Source organism: Trichosurus vulpecula, chromosome 1 (assembly GCF_011100635.1).
Source record: "Trichosurus vulpecula isolate mTriVul1 chromosome 1, mTriVul1.pri, whole genome shotgun sequence".
NCBI lineage: Eukaryota > Metazoa > Chordata > Mammalia > Diprotodontia > Phalangeridae > Trichosurus > Trichosurus vulpecula.
The window spans coordinates 244342241-244363607 of NC_050573.1; the positions used below are offsets into that span (position 1 = coordinate 244342241).

Consider the following 21367-nt stretch of genomic DNA (forward strand, 5'->3'; position numbering starts at 1 on the left):
CTTGAGGTAGTGTTCTCTTCAAGGCAACCTTTAGATTGGTAGCGCTCCAGTGGGGAAAAAAATCTGCTTCAATGTATTTGCAAATATTAAATCCCTTATGCCAGCAGAAGTCAAGGTAGACACCTGTTATTTGGCTTAGTATTTTTTTCAGAATGGTAAAAGTAAATCTGTAATCAGTGAAACATAAAGACAAACTGGAAATGAGATTTCCTGTATGCAGAGTACATACATACACACACACACACACACACACACACACACATACACACACACACACATATGTGTATATATATATATACAGATATATACAGATATACACACATATCTTTATACATACTCTCTAACAAAGAAAGACTAAAAATTAGGAAATAAACTTTAATAAATAATTTTCTACTGTCATTTTTTTCAAATTAGTAGTATTCAATAGAATTTTTTTTCAATTATCAAGCATTTATATTTTCTCTGTCCTACATCCCCCCATGACGGGTAGAGGGATGGGGGATGAAAAACAAAATACTTATAACAAGTATAAAAGCAAAACAAATTCCCAAATTGGCCCTAAGAGTTTATAAAGCACAATGAAATAGAAAGATGATATTTATATAAGACATTTAAAACTCTCGTGATCAGAGCTAGAAAGTAATGAGACCTCTGGATGAGGAAAGTGGTATCAAGGGACCAGAGGATGAATAATAGAGCCAAGAGCCTCTAGTCACCTCTTGTTTACAGCTCTGACAATGTAAATTTATCACCGGTTTTGTGGAAACCAGCCAAACTATTGTTTCCTAAATAGAAAGAAACTCAATTTAATTATTCTAAGAATTTAATTTATAAAATATGGTACAAATAAGTCCAATAACAGATTTTAATAGATAAGCAATTTTCTTTTCTACATATTTAACCAAAGTAAACACTTTCATTCTACTATTGGAGCTTTTATTCGAACTATCTCTTCCTGAAATTCTAGTTCAAAAGATAAAATGTTTGACTCCTAGGACCCACTCGATGATCATTTCTAATGAGACAAAAGAAGCCATAAATCATGGATAGTGAGAGCCAGTAGGGACTGAAGATTATCTGATGAGAAAACTCAAGTGTGGAGAAGAGAAGTGACTTGTGAAGACACACAGGTAAGAAATATCAGAGCTGGGATTTGAAACCAAGTCAGCTGATTCTAAGGTTTAGCATTCTTTCTCCAACTACTTAATGTAACAATTTTTACTCATTGGTCACCGCTCTCCTGGCACTTATCTTCATCTTACAAAGCAAGGTAAGACACACACACAGACAGACAGATACACACACACAAACACACCCCAAAACATTTAAAAAATCAAATTTTTAATATAAATGTACTATTCATTGAAGGTTTTATAACATTTCCAAGAGATTTACAAAAAAAGAAAATTGAAAGAAAAAGAAAAGAGACTTCCTCTACTCCAAAGTAATTTTTCATAGGATCTAGAATGCCAATACTAAATTAATAAAATATGCTAGTCAGGAGGATGACATCAAAATAATTTTATTTATAAGTCTGTGAGTAACCTAAAAATGTTTATTCTTTTTTAGTCTTTGGTACTTTTAACATGCTCTATACTTGGCAAGGTTGGATGTTTTGTTCCTATCAAAAGGGACTGATAACTACAGCACCTAAAATCTATCCATGTGATATGAAGACTAGTCTTATATATGCAAGAAATTATTTGAAGTAGCTAGAGTTCTTTGAATCAGATGAAGCTGTTTAAAATAATTTGCTGTACTTGGGACATCATAACTCAAGATATAAACATAGTGTTAGAGTACAAAGAGATCTCAAAAGCCATCTGTCTAACCTGTACCTGGACAGGCATATAACACGTTTTGTTATGTACCATATGTTAAATACCATGAATATAATAGGTTACATAACATCCCCAACAAGCACTTAACATAGTATATAAGTTACATAACATTCCCAACAAGTACAAGTCCCCTGATACCACTTTATGCAAAAGTCAGATGAACACTAGTGAGAGAATCAACTATTGCCCAAGACAACTTATTTTAGTTTTGGGTAGCTGTAATTATTAGGAAGTGACTCTCTTATAAGTATACATCTATCACTTTGCAGTTTCAACCCACCACTCCTAGCTCACAATCCTGGTCTCCTCGAATGGTTGTTAATCAATGTTCTTTCTAAAATGTGACACGTAGAACTAAATGCTTTGGAAATAGGTTGCTGAAATTATAGACACCTACTGTTAAGCAAACTTCTGCTTTTTTACTATGTGTTTTCAGACAACAAGAGAAAACAATCTAAGGGGATAGGAAGGAGGGAAATAGACAACAATTATAACTGTGAACGTAAATGAGAAAGCAGCATCCAACAACATGTTATTTAAAAGAAACACACTTGAAAACATGAAGATTCACATAGTTAAAATAGGGGACTGGAGTAAAATCTATTTTGTTTAGATGAACTCAAAAACACAGAAGCAACAACTGTGAATTCAAACATGGTAAGTGTTGTAATAGGCACAACAAAAAGAGATAAGCAGGGAAATTACGTTATGCTGAAAGCCTCTACTGATTATCAAATTAATATCAATACTTAACATATATGTACTGAACATAACTCCTTCTAAATACTTAAAGGAAAAATAAAATGAATTTTTGGGGAAAATGAACAGCAAACAGTGAGGGACTTTAATGTACTCCATTGAGACCTAGGTAACCCCCCCAAAAAGATAAACAAAAGTTAAATACCTGAACAGAATTTCAGATTGTCTGGTGACTGACAAATAGAAAAAGAAAGAAATTTAGAACTTTCTTGGCTGTACGTGGTACCTTTTCAAAAATCTCCCAGTCTGGAGGCAAATAAATAAACTCACAAAAAATTAAGGAAAATAGGAATATTAAACACAATGCTAATGATTCTCAGATCTACTTACTGTGTGCCCCAAACTTTCTGCTGACCTCCAGTCTTGCATCTCCAACTGCCTTGCAACATCTCAGAATGGATTTGAAATAGACATCTTAAACTGAACATGTCCAGAACTGAATTCTTTAACTTTCCCCTAAACTCTCTCCACTCAATACCTTCCCTACTACTACTACTAGAGGGCAACACCAGATGCCCTGTTCCTCAGGCTCTAAACCTAGGAGTCATCCTGGATTCCTCGCTATTTCTCCCCACCCCACCCCCATATCCAAGCCAACGCCTGTTGATTTCATCTTTGCAATCTCTCTCAAACATGCCCCCTTCTCTCCTCTAACATTGCTATGACTCCAGTGCAGGCCCTCATCACCTCACAGCCTGCTGGTGGGTCTGCCTGCCTCAAATATTTTCTCACTCCAATCCATTCTACACTCAGTCTCCAAAGTGATTTTCCTAAAGTACAGGTCCAACCGTGTCATCTACCTACTCTCAATAAACCCCAGGGGCTCTCTATCACCTCCAGGATGAAATACAAAATGCTCTGTTTGGCATTCAAGGCCCTTCATATTGAGCACCCTCCTTTCTTTCCAGTCTTTTTATCCCTAACTCCCCAACATGTACTCTGATCCAGTGACACTGGCCTTCTGATTGTTCCATGAACAAGACACTCAATCTTCTGCTCTTTCTCTGGCTGTCCCCCATGCCGGGAATATTCTCCCTTCTGACCTTCCTGGCTTCCTTCAAGTGTCAGCTAAAACCTCTTCTTTTACTTGAAATCTTCCCCATCCCTTCTCTTATTTGTAGTGCTTTCCCTCTGTTAACTATTTCCTATTTATCCTGTATTAAAGCTTGCTTTGTAGATATTTGTTTGCACATTGTCTCCTGCATTAGACTGAAAGGTCCTCTTTCTGTATCTCTAGCACTTAGCACAGTTCCTGGCACAAAACAGCCATTTAATTGATAGGTCAGGGGAGATGGCCTGAGAAAGAGTTTGGAGGTTACAGTGTAGATAAAGGATTGAGTTTGGCAAGGAAGAGGCGGAAAGCTATTAGTTTACAGTCAGATAAGGAGACGTAGAAATTCTTTAGCTTTGAGGTGGTACCTTTGTGGGCAACAGCAAGATCTAGAATGTGACCATTTTGTACGTTTCTGAGATGGAATGGAGGAGTAGGTCATAGGAAGTGAGCAGGCTGAGGAACTGAGTAATTAGGGTGTTTAAGGAAGTGTCAGTATGCATGTTGAAGACCTCTAGTACGAGGGCAGGAGCTGGGGAGGAGAAAAAAATTGTGAGTCCTACACCAAACTTGTTGAGAAAGGAAGGAGAGTTGCCCAAAGGTCTGCAGACAACAGCTACCAGGGTTTCAATTGGGTGGAAACATGAATCTCAGAGGCCAGGTTACTAAGTGATGGAGAGGGGGGGAGAGAGGGGGGAGGGGGGAGAGAGGGGAGACGGGGGGAGAGAGAGGGGGGAGAGGGGGGGGAGAGAGAGGGGGAGAGAGAGAGAGGGGGAGGAGAGAGAGAGAGAGAGAGAGAGAGAGAGAGAGAGAGAGAGAGAAAACCTGGAAGTGATAATCAGGAGCAAGAAGTATACCAATTCCCTCAACTCAACCAGTGAGAGGAATGAGTACAGGTGTAGCCAGTCATGGAAAGGGTGGCCAGGGAACCTGTATCATCAGTGGGGAGCCAGATTTCAGTAACAGCTAGAAGATGGATGTTAAGATGAAGGGAAGTTTGTTACCTATGGAACAGGCGTTCTGAAAGGGCATAGTGGAAGGGTTGGCTGGTGTTTGTTCAGAACTATGGGGTGGGGAGATTAAGGTAGATGGGAATAAGGAATGGGGGGGGGGGGAATGGGGTGTGGATGGTGCCTCACAGGGATTCAGAAGCACTGGAATGTATGAAGTATGAGTCATCACTGAGTGGAAGGTACCACTCCTCTTGCCATGGCAGGCTGGAGACTGGGTTGGAGACAAGTGCAGCAACAAATGGAAGAAGGCGCAGGGTTTGATGATCAGACGGAAGATCTACTTCACTACTTCTTGTCTCTCTAAAAGCTGGAGATTAAGCAAGAAATGGCACAGTAGGACATGGAAGGCAAACCAGAACATCAGAAACAAGTCTAGTTTCCACTCTCCTCTTCCTCTTCCCACAAAGGATGAGCCCAGCAGGCAGCAGGAGACAGAAGGCCTGAGGTCAAGGGGAAGACTGCTCCCCTCCGCACAGGAGGAAAGAGGCCAGAAGGGCCTTTTGTCTCCTCTCAGGTGACACTCACAGCAGGTGAGGGAAGACGAGGGTCAGAGGGAGGCTTCTATTCTCAAATAGGGAAGAGATTAGGAATCCAGGGGAAGTTTCTTAGGGGCAGATGAAAATTGGGCCAAGCCCTTTGCATCCTCCCCTCAGAAGACATAAAAATCAGGAGACTGAAGGTACAAAGTAAGTTATTTGCCTGAAGTCACACAGCATAACAACTGCTAGAAGAAGGATTAAAACATAGGTCTTTCCTGACTCCGAAGTCTAGTTCTCTCTTCAATATACCAATACTGTTTAGGCAATATTTTTAACTTGCATCTTTTAGTTTCTTATGCTTGATTTCACTTTTGGTAAGCAATTTATCAATTACTTTGGATTCTATTCCTATTTTCTAAACTCATTCAATTTACTGAATTATTTCTAGACCCGAAGAACATTCAGACGTTTCATTCGTGCATGATAAAAATATTAGTACTTATCCCATACTAATCCAAACAAAACACCCCAAGCTGGTGCAGAGTCATTAATAACCACTTTTTGGAAGGCAACCCTTAATATAATTATCTAGTCACCTGACAACGTTTCAAGATTAGTAGTTTCTACAGTGTTCCACAAAGCCATGTTAGGGATTCACTGAAAGACCATGTAATTGAAATGGAAAGTTTAATTTAGACCTGCTTTCTTCACTGAAGTTAGTGTGATTTCAAGACAGAAAGGAAAGGTAAAAAGGCTTAACAACTTCAGTAAGTGAGAATAATTGGTCCCGATCATCTCTTTCTAGTTTATTTATACATTACTATACGTTAATGTTGAAGGATACTTTTTACTATGAGAATGAAGAACTAATGGTGTGATAATTCGCCCCTCCAATAAAACTTTTTTATGATTTGTTTGACACCTCTTCTCTAGGCAACTCTTTAAGACCATAAATTGCAGTGGTGATGACATGTATTGGTAGATGGTGTTTCCTTTATTCAGAAGCTCCTCATAACAGTGAAATCACAGGTCCAACACCAGTATCTATCCCTATTCCTAGGAGAGGCAGCATGGTATAAAAGATAAAGAGTCTGGGAGTCCGTAAGAACTGAGATCAAATCTCATCTCTGACATTCATGAGTTGTGTGGCCATGAGAGAGCCACTGAAGTTCTCTGAGCCTCTGTTTCCTATCTGTAAAATGAAGTGGTTGGATTAGAGTTCTCAAGGTCCCTTCTATCTCTAAATGTCCGATCCTATGTATTCAGACTAAGTATTCTCACGAACTTGGTTCCAGAGGACAAATAATGAAACAAAATCAAGAATTTTAGTTGGAAGGGACCTCAGTGTAATCTCCACAACTGGCTCAACCACCAATCAGCATCTGCTTAACCAGCTCCAGGGAGGAGAATCCACTACCCACAAATGTTACATCATTTCTGGAGAGCTCTGATTGTTAGGCAGCTTTCCTAAGAGACTTCCCTTCTCTTGCTAGAAAGGTGGTAAATTATGGAAACAGTATGCACTCTAGTCTGTCAGAGGTAGTCACTGCCCAAGTTATTTCTTGGATATAATGAAGAACTCTATGGGAAAGGGCAGAAGGGTTCAGTGGGAAGTGACTATGGCCAAAAAAAAAGGCAGAAAGTACCAACAAAACATTTAGAAAAGAACAAAATGAAGATGACACGAAAGCAGAATAAAGAGTTTATGATAAGCCATGTCCATATTGCAAATATTCTCACTGTGATCCTAGTCAGACATACCACAGAGTGTCCTGTCCCAGAAAAAAGACAACCCTATACTACTAATCCACTAACACTGTTTACACAGACATCATTGTACTTGTACTTCTCAAAGTACATTCACATGCATTGCTTCATTGGACTGATACAGTTAATGAATTTCTATCAGGGGGTCAAAGTTTATCATTCGTTTTTAGATAACCAGAGTTGGCTAGGTTTATGGGTAAATGTTTTCTTTTGAGAGTGCACATTCAGCTCTGGTTTCACAAAGGAGTCCATAGTAACTAGCCAAAGTCATCAGAGAAGAAACTATAAATGCGAATTTTTCTTTTAAGTGAAAACTTCTTGTTACTGGCAAGTTTGGGGCATGTCTTTTCTCCCACCCTTTTTTTACTTTTATATTTTATTTTTAAAATTTTTGAGTTTCAAATTCTCTCTCTCCCTCCATCCCCTCCCCACACCTTGAAAAGGTAAGCAATTTGTATAGGAGCATGTTTTCTAAGTGGAAAAAAAGAAGCTTTGACAACTTAACCAATCTGTGATGTTGTCAGAGTAAACACTTGGATATTTTTAACGGAAAGGACTTGCCTGCTACTAAAAGGTGTAAGTAGACTGTTTTTTCCTCAGATTTCTTTTCACTGAGGCAGTGGCAGAAGTCGAGGAGCTCCTAGGGCCTATGAGTTGAAATGAATAGAAAAGGCATGTTTCTATTCAATCTTCTCTAAAAATCATGACACAAGGAAAGTGATATGTCCCAGTTATACGGCAATTAAAGTAATGGTTAGGATCAAGATTTAGAGCTAAGAGGGATCTCTAAGGCCATATACTCCAACCCCTTCATTTTACAGATGAGAAACTAAGGCCAAGAGGTTCAGGGCCTTGTAGAATGTCACCTAGGTCACAAGGGGCAGAGCTGAAACTTGAACTCAGGTCCTCTAACTATAAATTGAGCACACTTTCCCTTGTCCTACAGCAGGTCCTCTCCCTGGTATCTTTAAGTGAGAAAAAGCACTGAAAAACCTATTTTAAAAAAGCCTACATCGTAACAGTTTTTCACCACCACCCCCCACTCCGCAAGAAATTTTCCTTAGGACATGAATCAATTCTTTACTAATTTTAAAAAATAATAATTTACTATATGTGACATTCGCATATTTAGCTGTCCTGTACTTTACATTGAAACTAGAGAATGGTGGTGTCTATAACATCTCACTAATTCTACAAAGTCTCTGACTAAACTACCAAAGGGATAAAAACCATACTAAGGTTATCAGGTAATGTAAATTGGATGTAGCCAGCAAAGAGAGGTTCTTATTAAATTGTCTTTGTTTAAACTTCACTTAATTGTGTCATCAGGCTGGCAATATTACCATTCATTCTTAATAATATCAACAAGAAGATCAAATGACTGGAAACTAAAATAGCAATAGAAGGCACCGTCATAAAAGATGTATGATGAAAAAAAAGAACCCAGCATCAAATTCAGTAGGCACATTGGGCAAGTCTAAGAGAGGCGACTGAAGCATTTACATACTGTCTTCAACAGAGTGTGCTGATACAAGTGGAAAAGATCAAAATTTTATGCCTTACTTTCCTAACTTCAACATGCTTCTCATAAGTAGGCAGAAGAAAAAGCAGTTGGAAAAGCAGTGACATACTGAGCACCCGGGGGGGAAAAGATTTAGAAAAGGAAAAATTATTTACTGAATCCAAGCAAACTTTATTTGGTACCACAAAACTCACAATGATTACACATTAAAATAGATTATCCTACCTGTGTTTTTTGATGCCGTTGGACAGGGAATCTCCACCACCACAATCCTTTCCTTCAGACATTCTGCTTTTTCTATCGTTCAAATGTTCTCTCCTCTCTTCAAATGAACGTGCTGTTACTGTTTCCAATCTACTTACGGAGTGTTCGGACTCTGAATCTGTAGTAGAGCAGGTGCATGTTAATGACTAGATCTTTGATGCTAGACTTCAAGAAACAACAGATACCTCCCTCAATGAACCAAGCTCTGAAACCTTAGTAGACCACTTTGTCCCTCAGGCAGCTTGTTAGCTTCCCCTACAGGGATTTCAGAGAATCTATACAGAATAAATAAAAGTTGACATTCTACATTCTGCTTGAATTTATAGAACAAACAGTAAAAGATAAATTAATTCTAATAATTACAAAGATGTCCCAAATGCAAAAACTCATATTCAATCTTAGTTACATGCATCTATATAAAATCCAAGTTCACATAAAATGTGTATTTATTTGATAGTTTCTAAAAATTATATTTTTAAAAGGTTGTTTTATGTGACATAAGAAAACAACCCTTATTAAAGACACAATAAAAGATACATACTTGTTGGTTTTCTCCATTATGTATACTGATTACCACTAGTTACTTTCCTCATGCCTTGTAGTTAGATACCTGTGGACATACCAGATTCCCTCAGGAGATTTAAAATTCCTAGAAGGTAAAGACCATTTTATTTTTGTCTTTGTATGCCCAGACAGTACTTAGTAATTGTTTGATGAATTATTTCATTAGATCCTTTAAAAAAAACTCTTCAAAGTAGCTACTCTTTACAAATGAAGAAACTGACAAAAAGTTTCAGTGACTTAACTAAAGTCACTCACTCGGCTTATAAATAACAAGGCGGGGAATATTTAGCTAAGCCCTTTATCTACTACACCTAGGCAGGGCAGTTTTTCTGAATCCCCATATTATTGACTTATAAAATTGAGAAATATTAAGCTTTTGTTAGAATTAAAGTAAATTTATGAAATGATCGCTTTGGGATATCTCTAGCTTGCCTCTCAATATGAAGAAAGCACTAAAATGCATTCAAGTGGATTTCTTAATTAAAGAATCCATTCTTAATTCCTTAGTATGAACATGGAATTTTCTAGCATACTCTTTCTTCTTCCCTGCTATTTTTATTCTTCCAAAATAATAAAGCATTCACAGTGTCTTATTTTAGCACGATAATCTAGCAAAAAAAAATAATTAGTAGCCGGAAAATAGTACATGTATGTTTTGAGCCTAAACCTCTTAAGTGATCTTATCATTTGCAGAAAGACTATTTTAAGGATGTCATAAGCTGTGTTGTTTCCTTTCTCATTGTTTTTCCATTGATATGACCTTTCCCCCTTCAGAACTGACACAGCACTCTGTTTTGCAACTCCCTGAAACATTTATAGTGTATTATTTTCTATCATAATATTCTTTGTTTCTTAACTCCTTACGTTAGAAGGCAGAGTCCATGGGTTATCAAAACCAGAAGTATCAAATTTCTCTCTGAGTGCTAGGGCAAACCAGATTAAAATGTAACTGAGAAATGTTTAATGAAATAAAAATACAACACAGATAATACTGATCTGTGGGTTTCTAAGTCAATATGCAACCCGAAGTTTCTATTTGAGTTTGATACCACTTTTTAAAATAATCTCTGCAAGTACCCAAGTGCCGTGCCTGTGTGTTCACCACAGTAAGCATATATTACTTTGAAATAAATACCTTAAGGCCTAACAACATATATGATTGTTCACCTCTGAGTATAAATTTGTTTTTTCATATAATCTTTGACAAAGACATAGCTTCTTCTAATAGATTTAAGAGTATTTCTGCTTCATCATCCATTTGGGACAGTTCATCAAGGAAAAAATGCATGCTAGGTGATAAAGCCATTTTGAAGGCAATCAGAAATTTGTTCTCAAGATAACTAAAAAAATGGATCACAGAAGATTAAGAAAGGATATGAATGGTATTCTCCCCACAAGAGACACGACCAAGACAAAATCACTATCTACTGGCCTATCTGCCAACCTCCTCACTTTTATAAAATCTTTGTGAGAATTATTTATCCAGGCATCAAAAGTATCTTCAATGAAAACATGAGCTGGCAACAGGTGGTTTTCAAAGACAATTCTGTACAGCAGGTAGAACCTATAGAGTCACAGGAGTGACAGGCATAGAGAACATAAAATCTAGTTGTTTATAGTTTGCTTAAAGATATTTTTAATTTTGTAAAATAAAATGCATTATTGAAGCCTGTCCTCAGACAAGGTGTCTCCTACTTATACACTAGAATTATATAAGATTTTTAAATATGTAACAATGGAGCTTTCTTTTTTTAAATCTTAAGTTCCAAATTCTCTTTCTCCCTCTCTTCTCCCCTACTGAGATGGCGAGCAATTTGACACAGGTTATACATGTGCAGTCATACAAAACGCATTAACATGTAAGTCATGCTGTGAAAGAAAACAGATTTAAAAAAACAAAAATAAAGAAAGTAAAGAAAAGGTATCTTTGATCTGCATTCAGGCTCTACTAGGTTTCTCTGGAGATAGATAGCACCTTTTATCATGCGTCCTGCAGAATTGTCTTGGATCACTGTATTGCTGAGAATAGCTAAGTTATTCATAGTAGATCATCACACAATATTGCCGTTACTGTGTAGAATGTTCTCTTGATTCTGCTCATTTCACTTTGTGTCAGTTCATGTAAGTCTTTCCATGTTTTCCTGAGAGCATCTTGCTCATCATTTCTTAAAGCACAACAGTATTCCATTACAATCATACACAACAACTTGTTCACCCATTCCCCAATTGATGGACATCCCCTCAATTTCCAGTTCTTTGCCACCACTAAAAGAGCTGCCATAAATATTTTTGTTTTGTATCTCTCTGGGATACAGACCTAGTAGTGGTATTGCTTGGTCAAAAGGTATGCATGGTTTTATAGCCCTTTGGCCATAGTTCCAAATTGCTCTCCAGGAATCAGTATGCAACTTCATCAACAATACATTAGTATTTTAATTTTCCCACAACCCCTCCAACATTTGTCATTTTCCTTTTCTGTCATATTAAACAAATTGACAGGCGTGAGGTAGCAGTTCAGAGTTGTTTTAATTTACATTTCTCTCATCAATAGTGATTGAGAGCATTTTATATGATTATAGATCACTTTAATTAGTTTATCTGAAAACTACCTGTTCATAACCTTTGACCATTTACCAACTGAGGAATCATTTTTCTTTGTATAAATTTGACAGTTTTTTATATGTTTGAGAAATGAAGTCTTTATCAGAGAAACTCATTATATAAAAAAAAAAACTTTTCACAGTAATGATTACCAACAATATTTCCCCGCATCCTATTTTTCCTGCTCTCTCTCCTCTTACCCTGTTCATTCTCAAGTGTTTTGCATCTGACCTTTACCTCCCCCAAATCATCCTCCCTTCTATCAGTTCCCCCCCTACCCCCCACCCTTCTCTTCCTTCCCTTCCTACTTTCCTGTATGGTAATATAAATTTCTACACCCAAATGAGTGTGCATGTTATTCCCTCCTTGAGCCAATTCTGATGAGAGTAAGGTTCATGTGCTCCCCTTTCCGCTTCCCCCATTTTCCTTTCCACCATAAAATCTCTTTCATGTCAGATAATTTATACCATTCTGCCTCTCCCTTTCCCTTTCTCCCAGTACATTTTTCTTTTTCATCCCTTGATTTTATTTTTTTAGATATCATACTATCACATCCAACTCACACCTCTGCTTTCTAAGTATTCTCCTTCTAACTGCCCTAATTATGAGAAAGTTTTTATAGGCATCATCTTCCCATGCAGGAGTGCAAACAGTTTAACCTTATTAAGTCCCTTATGATTGCTCTTCTCTTTCCTGTTTACTTTTTTGTGCCTCTTTTGCGTCTTGTATTTCAAAGTCAAATTTTCTATTCAGTTCTGGTCTTTTCATCAGGAATGCTTTAAAGTCTTCTATTTCATTTAATATCAATTTTTCCCCCTGAAGGATTATACTGTTTTGATGGGTATGTGATTCTTGGTTGTAATCCTATCTCTTTGGTCCTCTGGAATATCAGAAGATATTGGTATATTCCAAGCCCTCTGATCTTTAATGTAGAAACTTCTAAATCTTCTATTATCCTGACTGTGGCTGGTATTTGAACTGTTTTTTCTTGGCTGCTTGTAGTATTTTCACCTTGATCTGGGAGGTCTGGAATTTGGCTGTAATATTCCTGGGAGTTTTCATTTTGGGATCACTTTCAGGAGACGATCAATGGATACTTTCCATTTCTGTTTTACCCTCTGGTTCTAGAATATCAGGGCAGCTGTCCTTGATAATTTCTTAAAAGATGATGCCTAAGCTCTTTTTATGATCATGACTTTGAGGTAGTTCAGTAATTCTTAAATTATCTCTCCTGGATCTATTTTCCAGGTCACTTGTTTGTTTTTTCCCAATGAGATCTTTCATATTTTCTTCAATTTTTTCATTCTTTTGATTTTGTTTGTTTGTTTCTCGATGTCTGTACCTCCTTTTCCATTTAGCCAATTCTAGTTTTTAAGGATTTCTTCTCTTCAGTGAATTTTTGTGTATCTTTTTCCATTTGGCCAATTCTGTTTTACAAGGGATTCCTCTCTTCATTAGATTTTTGTGCCTCTTATACCACATGGCCTATTCTGTTTTTTTTTACAGTATTATTTTCTTCAGTAGTTTTTTGTGCCTCCTTTACCAAGTTATTGACTCTTTTTTCATGATTTTCTTTCACCACTCTCATTTCTCTTCCCAATTTTTCGTCTACCTCTCTTACTTGATTTTTAAAATCCTTTTTGAGTGCTTCCATAACCTAAGACCAATTCATATTTTTCTTTGAGGCTTTGGATGCATGAATTTTGACTTTGCTGTCTCCTTCTGACTGTGTATTTTGATCTTCCTTGTCCATATGGTAACTTTCTATGGTCAGACTTCTTTTCTGTTGCTTGTTCATTTTCCAGCTTATGTCTTGACTTTTAACTCAATGCTAAAGTGGGGCCCTGCTTCCCAGACGGAGGGAGCACTGTCCCACACTTCAGATTTTTTATGCAATTGTTTTCAGAAGTAATTCTGGGGACCTATAAGTTTTTGGCTTTTCCTAGGTGGTATGATCTAGGAAGAGGTGTGTTTACTCCTCTCCTGTACTGTGTATTGATTTGTGAGCAACCACAAGAACTTTTTTTCAACAGTGGAACTGTGACCAAGATCCCTGATCCCCTGCAGCTACGAGCTCTGCTGTGCTAGCGAATGGAGCTAACTTTCAATAATCTGCTGAATACTGACAACAAGTGAGGTATGAATTACAGGTACATTCACCTGAGGGGTTTAGTTTGCATCATAGAAGATGTCCTGCCAAAAGTATGTACTAAAGAAAAATACTCTATTGAGGTAAGGGTTCCTTCTATATGGAAGGGAAGCCTGACTAATTTCAATAAGCTCCAGTATATCATAAAACGTTTTCAGTGAAATCTATACAATGCAAGAAATACTGGGCTAAACAGACACAGTTTTAAAGCAAAACAGGTGAAAACTTGTATGGTCTAGATTCTGAAAGGCAGATCAAGAGGTAAGATGTCATGTCAAATCAGTCCATGTTTATGTGTGTATATATCTTGAGAAGGCAGAATGATATTGTTGGCCTTGGAGTCAGGACAACCTAAAACAAGTCTTACTTTGTATGTGGCCATGGGCAAATCACTTAACCTCTCAGTATCCCCAAATAACTCTTTAAAACTTTAAGTTATATATGAGTAACCTATGCAGATCAGTGAAGTGAATTCTGTACACCAACTAAACCTCCCTTCTAGATCAAGTTATGGACATATAAAAATACATAAATATATATAATGAAAATATGCATACACATACATCTTGGACAAGGGCTAAAAATGAACAGTGAGCTAGGCCCAGAATAAATCAGAAAGTTAGACTGGGTCATATTTGGGAAGTAATCCCAAACTGTCTGCAGCTACAGAAGCTGAACTCTCTAACATTAGTGTTCTCCCAGTACTGTTATGTGGCTTTAAATCATGGAACTTGATCTCTAAAGAATCAAAATGACAAATTACCCAAGGAGCTATGGAAAGAGGCATGGTAGGTATGAGTCAGCTGCAGCATATTACCAATGAGAACGGTCATAAAACATCACTGAATATGTTACTGGAAAAGGAGGTTGACAAACCATATAATAAAAGTAGGAGACAGCAGATGTATAGCCTCACTAGTCCAAATAGAATATTCTTGAGTGCACTAAGGAGGTCCTTTACGGAGGACTGATGGGTGAGAATCATAGAGGATGAGAGAGTTGTGGAGGGCACCATGTCAAGCAGTGTGAAAAATCAACAAACGTTTATTAAGCATATACGTGTAAGGTATTGTGTTGGGCTGTATGGGGCACACAAACAAATATAAGACATAGTCTCTGCTTTCAAAGAGCTGAGTCTAAATGTGGAGATAAAAGACATACACATAAAAAGCAAACCAATAATGAAAGACAAAATATAATTCAGTTCTAAGTATAATCAGTGTATACTAAAAGAGTTCCAGATTAAATTTTCCTTCCTAGAGCCTTTACAAACATTTCAAAAGACCAAGCCTTGACTTGGTACGAGATAGCAGGATACTCTAACCCAAAACACTAGCGTAGTGAAAGAAAAGTAGAAAAGGAGAAGGTGTTGTAACTTTGAGGGTACTCTAGATCAAGGACATCACTGCCATTGACCTTGTGAAAGGCTCATAATTTCTGAGGTGCCTTTTGTCTCAGAAATTCTAGGTGTTCAGCAGCACAATTAAATGGCCTGAAACAAAAGAATGCCTTGAGGAATATACAAAGCATAGGAGGATGCCAACAGCAACAGAGGCGAACACACGCCAGAACATCCAAGCTCCCAGACAGACATACTGCTTTCCTAACAGGAGGTCTTTTTACACTTTTCTTCTCCTGCCTCTACTGCTCTTGACCACTGTATAAGTAGTTTCACAGAGTTCATCTCAAAAAGAGCAGAGAATCCCTACTTGTGCCCCATTATGTGCTGTCAGGGGGCAGTGTCAGCATGAGGGAGATCTGGCACCCAGCCACTATTCAAGGTCCTTGCACGCAGCAGCCACCCCTCCAGCTCCACAGCTTCAAGTGAACCAGATTTCTAAGATCCCAGGTTCTGTGTCATTATTCAGCTGAAGTGTACACCCAAGTCAACTGAATTCTCAGTAATCAAAGTGATATTTCTAGGAAAATATAAACTCAACCAGTTTGGGCAACTATAGAAATAGTCACAATCATCACGAATGCTTAAAAGGTCAACCCCTACCCACAGTTATTTTAAAGTTGTGCTACGATGATTTGTAAAGTACTACTGTGATAGAGGTGATATTATCTCAACTCTGAAGCAAGCTATTAGACTTTTTCTGCCATAAAACATCATTATCCTGCCCATAGGCTAATACAAGTCAGTTACTATTTAATTTCAAGCTTTTGCCTGAGGATATTACACCATTACTATAAGAATATATGAGTTCTTAACCTTTTTTCTGTCATAGGCCTCCTTGGCAGTCTGGTGAAACCCCTTATCAAATAATACTTTTAAATGCACAAAATAAAATGCATAGGATTACAAGGGAAATAATTATGCTGAAATATAGTTATCAAAATAAGAACCCCTGCCTATGTATAAACCATTATGGAGAATTTAATACTAAGTATTAAGTTTTTCAGCCCTTTCAGAACACAATTGTGCCATCATTTGTATAATATTTTTTAAGTTTCTGGAATTATCAAGTTTACTCTAGTTCCTGTAGACTTACAATTTCGATATCATTGACTTCTTTTTAAAATTTTTTTTTTAAGTTTTCTAAATTAGTGGATAGAAAGCTAACCTTAAAGGCAAGAAGACATGGATTCAAGTTGTACTTCTAACACATATAGATTGTGTAATTCTGGGCAAGTCACTTGACCTCCTAATGCTCTAGGCAAGTCTTAGAGGCTAAAAGCTACAGAGAAGGTACCAACCTGTATTGGCAGAGGGAATTTCCATACCTGGGAGTTTCACATAGCAATGAAATCACAGTTTGAGTTCCTATTATTATTTTTTTTCCTATCCGATGGTATTTCAAAATAAATGCACCACTTAAAAACTTAATTCAGCAAAATTTACAGTTAAATTGCAGACAATATTAACCTTAGCTGGGCTTCCTTCATCTTCCCAAACCCTGCCTTAATAAAATGAAGTTCTAGCATATGTATCTTCAAATTTTTTAAACATATTTCTCAGAATAATAAGCCCTAATGTATTAATATGGAGAATCTCCACTGACTGGTGCTCTATCTCAAATTAATGAGATTTTGTAATAAGGAAGAATTATATATATATTGCATGAAACGTTCATAAGGCTAACCAGAAAAGCTAACTATACTGCATAAAAGTAGTACTCCAAAACAAATGTTTCAATCTCAGGGCCACTTCGTAGTCAAGAAATTAAGGACCCCCCCACAAAGAACTTTTGCTTATTTGAATACTATTGACTATGTTAGCAACTGAATTGACCATTAGAATTAGAACTATCTTAGGACTATTTACTATCTTAAAATTAAAATTTACTCTAATAGAAACTGAAATGTCTTAGAATTATTATGAGAACAGCTCTAATCTTGTGAATCCCCTAAAAGTATGTTAGAAACCTCTGGGGTCCCTGGACCACACTTTGAGAACTTCTGCTCTAGACTATAAATAAAGCCCTTAATTTTATAAAACTGATGACTAGTTTAAAGTGCAATTTAAACAAGGCCATTATACAGATGAATTCTCACTTAAAAACAGAGTAAAACTGCATGACTAAAAGAACAGAGGGACATATTTAAAGGGAAATATTTTCACAGCTTCTTACCTTCAAATATCTGCTCAAAATAGGACTTACAACCATCTGAAATACCTTTCAAACAACCTGCATCTACACAACATGGCTGTCAGCTGTATCAAAGTGGAATACTTGAACATGTGTTTCAATAAAATTTTAAAATTAAAGTATACTGGGTTAAAAAAAAGAATTTTTCCCCTAGATTGATTTTTAGAAGCCTGGAGAATTGAGAGAACTCTTGCATACAATCCAATCAGTCTTTATAGCTGAAGAACCTTTGAGTATTTAAGTCTTTAAAAATCCTTCAAATTAAAAGGATATAAGAGGAGATAGAAGATATATAATAAATTTCAAAAGTACTTGAAAATAATGTTAAAAATGACTGCATTTTCAATGAACTTTGAAAACAAAATATCACAGGGAATAAAATATTTAGTAAACACTATGGCAATATTAAAACATCAGGGGTAATCACACAGAGCTCATGCTAACACCTGAATCAACTCTGTGTTCTACATCCACTGGAAACCCTTCACATGTGTGCCTCCCGCCCCCCCAAGCTAACCTGAAACATTTGCTCCAGCAGGATAGAAAGATACAGATATATGAACAGACTTCCAGATTGCCTGAACCCCCAAAAATGAAATAGTAAAGACTTAGGATGACTACAGAGCGGGGAAAAGCTGTACATTATTTTAAATTTATTGTAAACTGAAAAGGACAAGCACAGAAAAGACTGCCAAGAGACTGTAATAATGATCTAGTGAGGAAGCAACTAAAGACTGAAACACAATGTTGTTGAAAGACAACAAAACAAAAAGGGTTAAGAGAAAAGTTTCAAGTAGACACTCTCCAAATAAGGGCCAAGGCCCAGAAGAGTTGCATATAGCAGTAGAGTTCAGGAAATAACTTAAAGTTACTAATTCCCATGCAACTAAAACTACCATGAATAAAGAGAAGCATAGAAAGATCTATATTATATGATGCAGAGTTAAGTAAGCAGAGCCAAGGGAAAAAACCCAGACATGGTAATTACAGCAATGTAAATGGAAAAAATGAAACACCCCCAAATCAAAAATGATATGATAGAACTATAAAGATCAAGTAAGACTTGAAGGAAGAGAGATGAGATGACAACCTCTAACCTGCCCTCTTCCTGGAGATGGGAGATTAACAGCTGCTGTACACTGAAAAAGTCTGAAAACATGTGCGATGTTTTGTTGTACTGAATTTCCCCCTTCCCCTAAAAAATTACTATTTGTCATATGGAATGGTTCCAGGGAGGGGGGGTGGGGAGAGAAGATACTTGAAATAACTATGGCACTGAATGAAACAGAAAATATCAATAAAAACCTTAACAAAATTAACATGCTTCTCAAAGGCTAAAAAAATTACAAAATATACCTGATGATTCCAACCAAATACATAAGGATCTTTAGCACTCAGTCTATACATATGAAAGTTTCCCACATGCTCCATTTTGGATTACTAAATTCAGGATTTGCAATCTGTTCTGTTGAAATTCTTGGCGCATAAAGTTTTCATGAAGTATACAGATAAATTCATTACACTAGGGAGCAATTCTAGATTGCACTAACAAGTAGTCCATCAGTCAACAAGCACTTCTCATGCTTGCTTGACACTGTGTCAAACACAGAGAGATGCATTCTAATGAGGAAGACAATATATAAATAACTAGGTACCTACAGAACATACCTAGAGTTAAGAGGTGAAGGCACTAACAGTGGGCGGCGGTGGAGGGGAGGGGTAGCACAGGGAAATGCCTCCTATAGAAGGTGGGGTCTTAGTTGAGTCTTGAAGGGAAACTTAGAGGTGGAAGTTCAATGTTGAGGACAGCTGGAGTGTGGTGTGAGGAAGGGGCCAGGCTGCGCAGAGCTTCAATGCAAACAGGAGTTTCTATTTAAGCCCAGAGGTAATAGAGAGCCACTGGGAACCAGGGTTTAGGAAGGCAGCTTTCCCGTTTTAGCTCAGATGACCTCTATGATCCATTCCAGTGCTAGAGCTACCATCTTATAAGTGCAGTGTCTTGTGGCACCTCCTCTATTACTGTAGTGTCTTGCTACTTCATTGGTATTTAACTTTCTCACGTGTTTAAGTCTTATCACTCCATCCTTCATATAGCTCCCAAACTGTCCCTCTAGTATGTGGGTCTGATCATGTTACTCTGTTTAGAAACCTTCAGTAGCTCCCTCTTGCCTATAATATGATAAACAAATCTTTTCGTTTGAGACACTGTACCAGGGGTGGGGAACCTGTGTTTGTTCTGTTAAGTTTGGTTTCCGTCAAAGGGCCGCACTTGAGGACCCAGAGGGCCACATGTGGCCTCGAGGCCTCAGGTTCCTGACCCCTGTGTGACTGTCCCATCTTGCAGTATACCCAATTTTCCAACCTTATTTTATATTCTTCTTCATGAGTGTAACAGCCAAAATGAATTACTGTTTTCTTTTCTTATCCCTCTCCTAACTCTCAGCCTTCCTGTAGGCTATCTATTATATGCTAAAATGTGTTTAATTTTCCTTTCTAGCTACTGAAACCTCTCTTTTCCTTCAAGGTTCAGATAAGGTACCACCTTTTCTGTGAAGCCCTCCATGATTTCTCCTAGTTGAAAATTATTTGTCCCTTCTCAGATCTTTTTACAGCATTTTGGTTTGCTATGTAGGATGCCCATTTTGTTTGGTGTTTTAAGTTCAGAATAAAAATAATTAAAAAAATAACTAACTGTTCCTCTCCTCAGGTTCTAAACCTGATAGAGGCATGTCTAAACAAAAACCATTTATAGGAAAGACTGAGGGTTTCAGTGACTGAAAACACAATGAGTCAATAGTGTGATATGTCAGACAAAAAGCTAACCCAATCTTAGGCTGTGTTATTAAAGCCATGCCATCCAGAATTAGAGATGATTGTCCTGCAGTACTCTGAACTTGAATACTTATTTTCAATTCTCAGTGTTATATTTAAAAAATACAACATAGAAAGAAGTCTTGTCATTTCTACCTCCACACAGCATCTCTTAGAAGTGCCCTACTTTCTCTATTCACCCTAATTCAGGTCCTCGTAATCTTTCACCTGCGTTACTGCAATAGCTTTCTGGTCAGCCACCCTCTCTCAATTCTCTTCTTGGTCCAATCTCTCCTCCACACAACTGTCAAAGTTATTTTCCTAAAGTGCAAGTCTTTTCAATATTCAATAAACTCAAATAATGTCACCCCTTACTCAAACTCTGGTATCTCCCTATACCTCCAGAATAAAATATAAGCTCTGTTTTTGGCATTTAAAGCGCTTCACAACATGGTCCCCTCCTACCTTTCCATCTATTTGAAACTTCATGTATATGACATAAGAATATCTGAGAACTGTTACTGGCTTTCCTAGACTTTTATGGTAAATTATTTATGAACACTAAAACTAAAATAGCACTAAGAGGAAACACTAGGAAGTGAAAAATCATTAACGTGTTGCAAAAAAAAAAACCCAAAACCCATTAAGAGTGAGCAGAAAGTAATAAAAATCATGCATTAAGAATTTCAACATTCAAAAGTGTATCAAAGGCCAGACTCTTCAAGGGCACTTGATTAAATGAGTGCTAAAAGAGAAAACGGTAAAAGAAAGTCCCACCTTAATTACTGATACAAAAAGTCACTAATTTTTCTGTAGCTTGTATGTGTATGCTTATATACGAAGAGGACATGAAGCTTTTGGATTATGAAATTTGGGGGAGGTTAAATTACTATCTAACTTACGAAATAATTGTTCAGAAATATTTATTATTACTCTTTTTTCTTGCCATACTT

The 21367-nt window shown here is 37.1% G+C and overlaps 1 protein-coding gene across 6 annotated transcripts in view; it reads right to left on the bottom strand.

The window, feature by feature from the left end:
* OSBPL1A (oxysterol binding protein like 1A) overlaps nucleotides 1–21367 on the bottom strand; it is a 338964-nt gene that overhangs the window by 80734 nt on the left and 236863 nt on the right. For all 6 annotated transcript variants that reach the window (XM_036756461.1, XM_036756436.1, XM_036756451.1 and 3 more), the window contains one exon: nucleotides 8658–8814. In XM_036756461.1, coding sequence (XP_036612356.1) covers nucleotides 8658–8814 — 157 coding nt within the window. The remainder of the gene's footprint in view (nucleotides 1–8657; nucleotides 8815–21367) is intronic.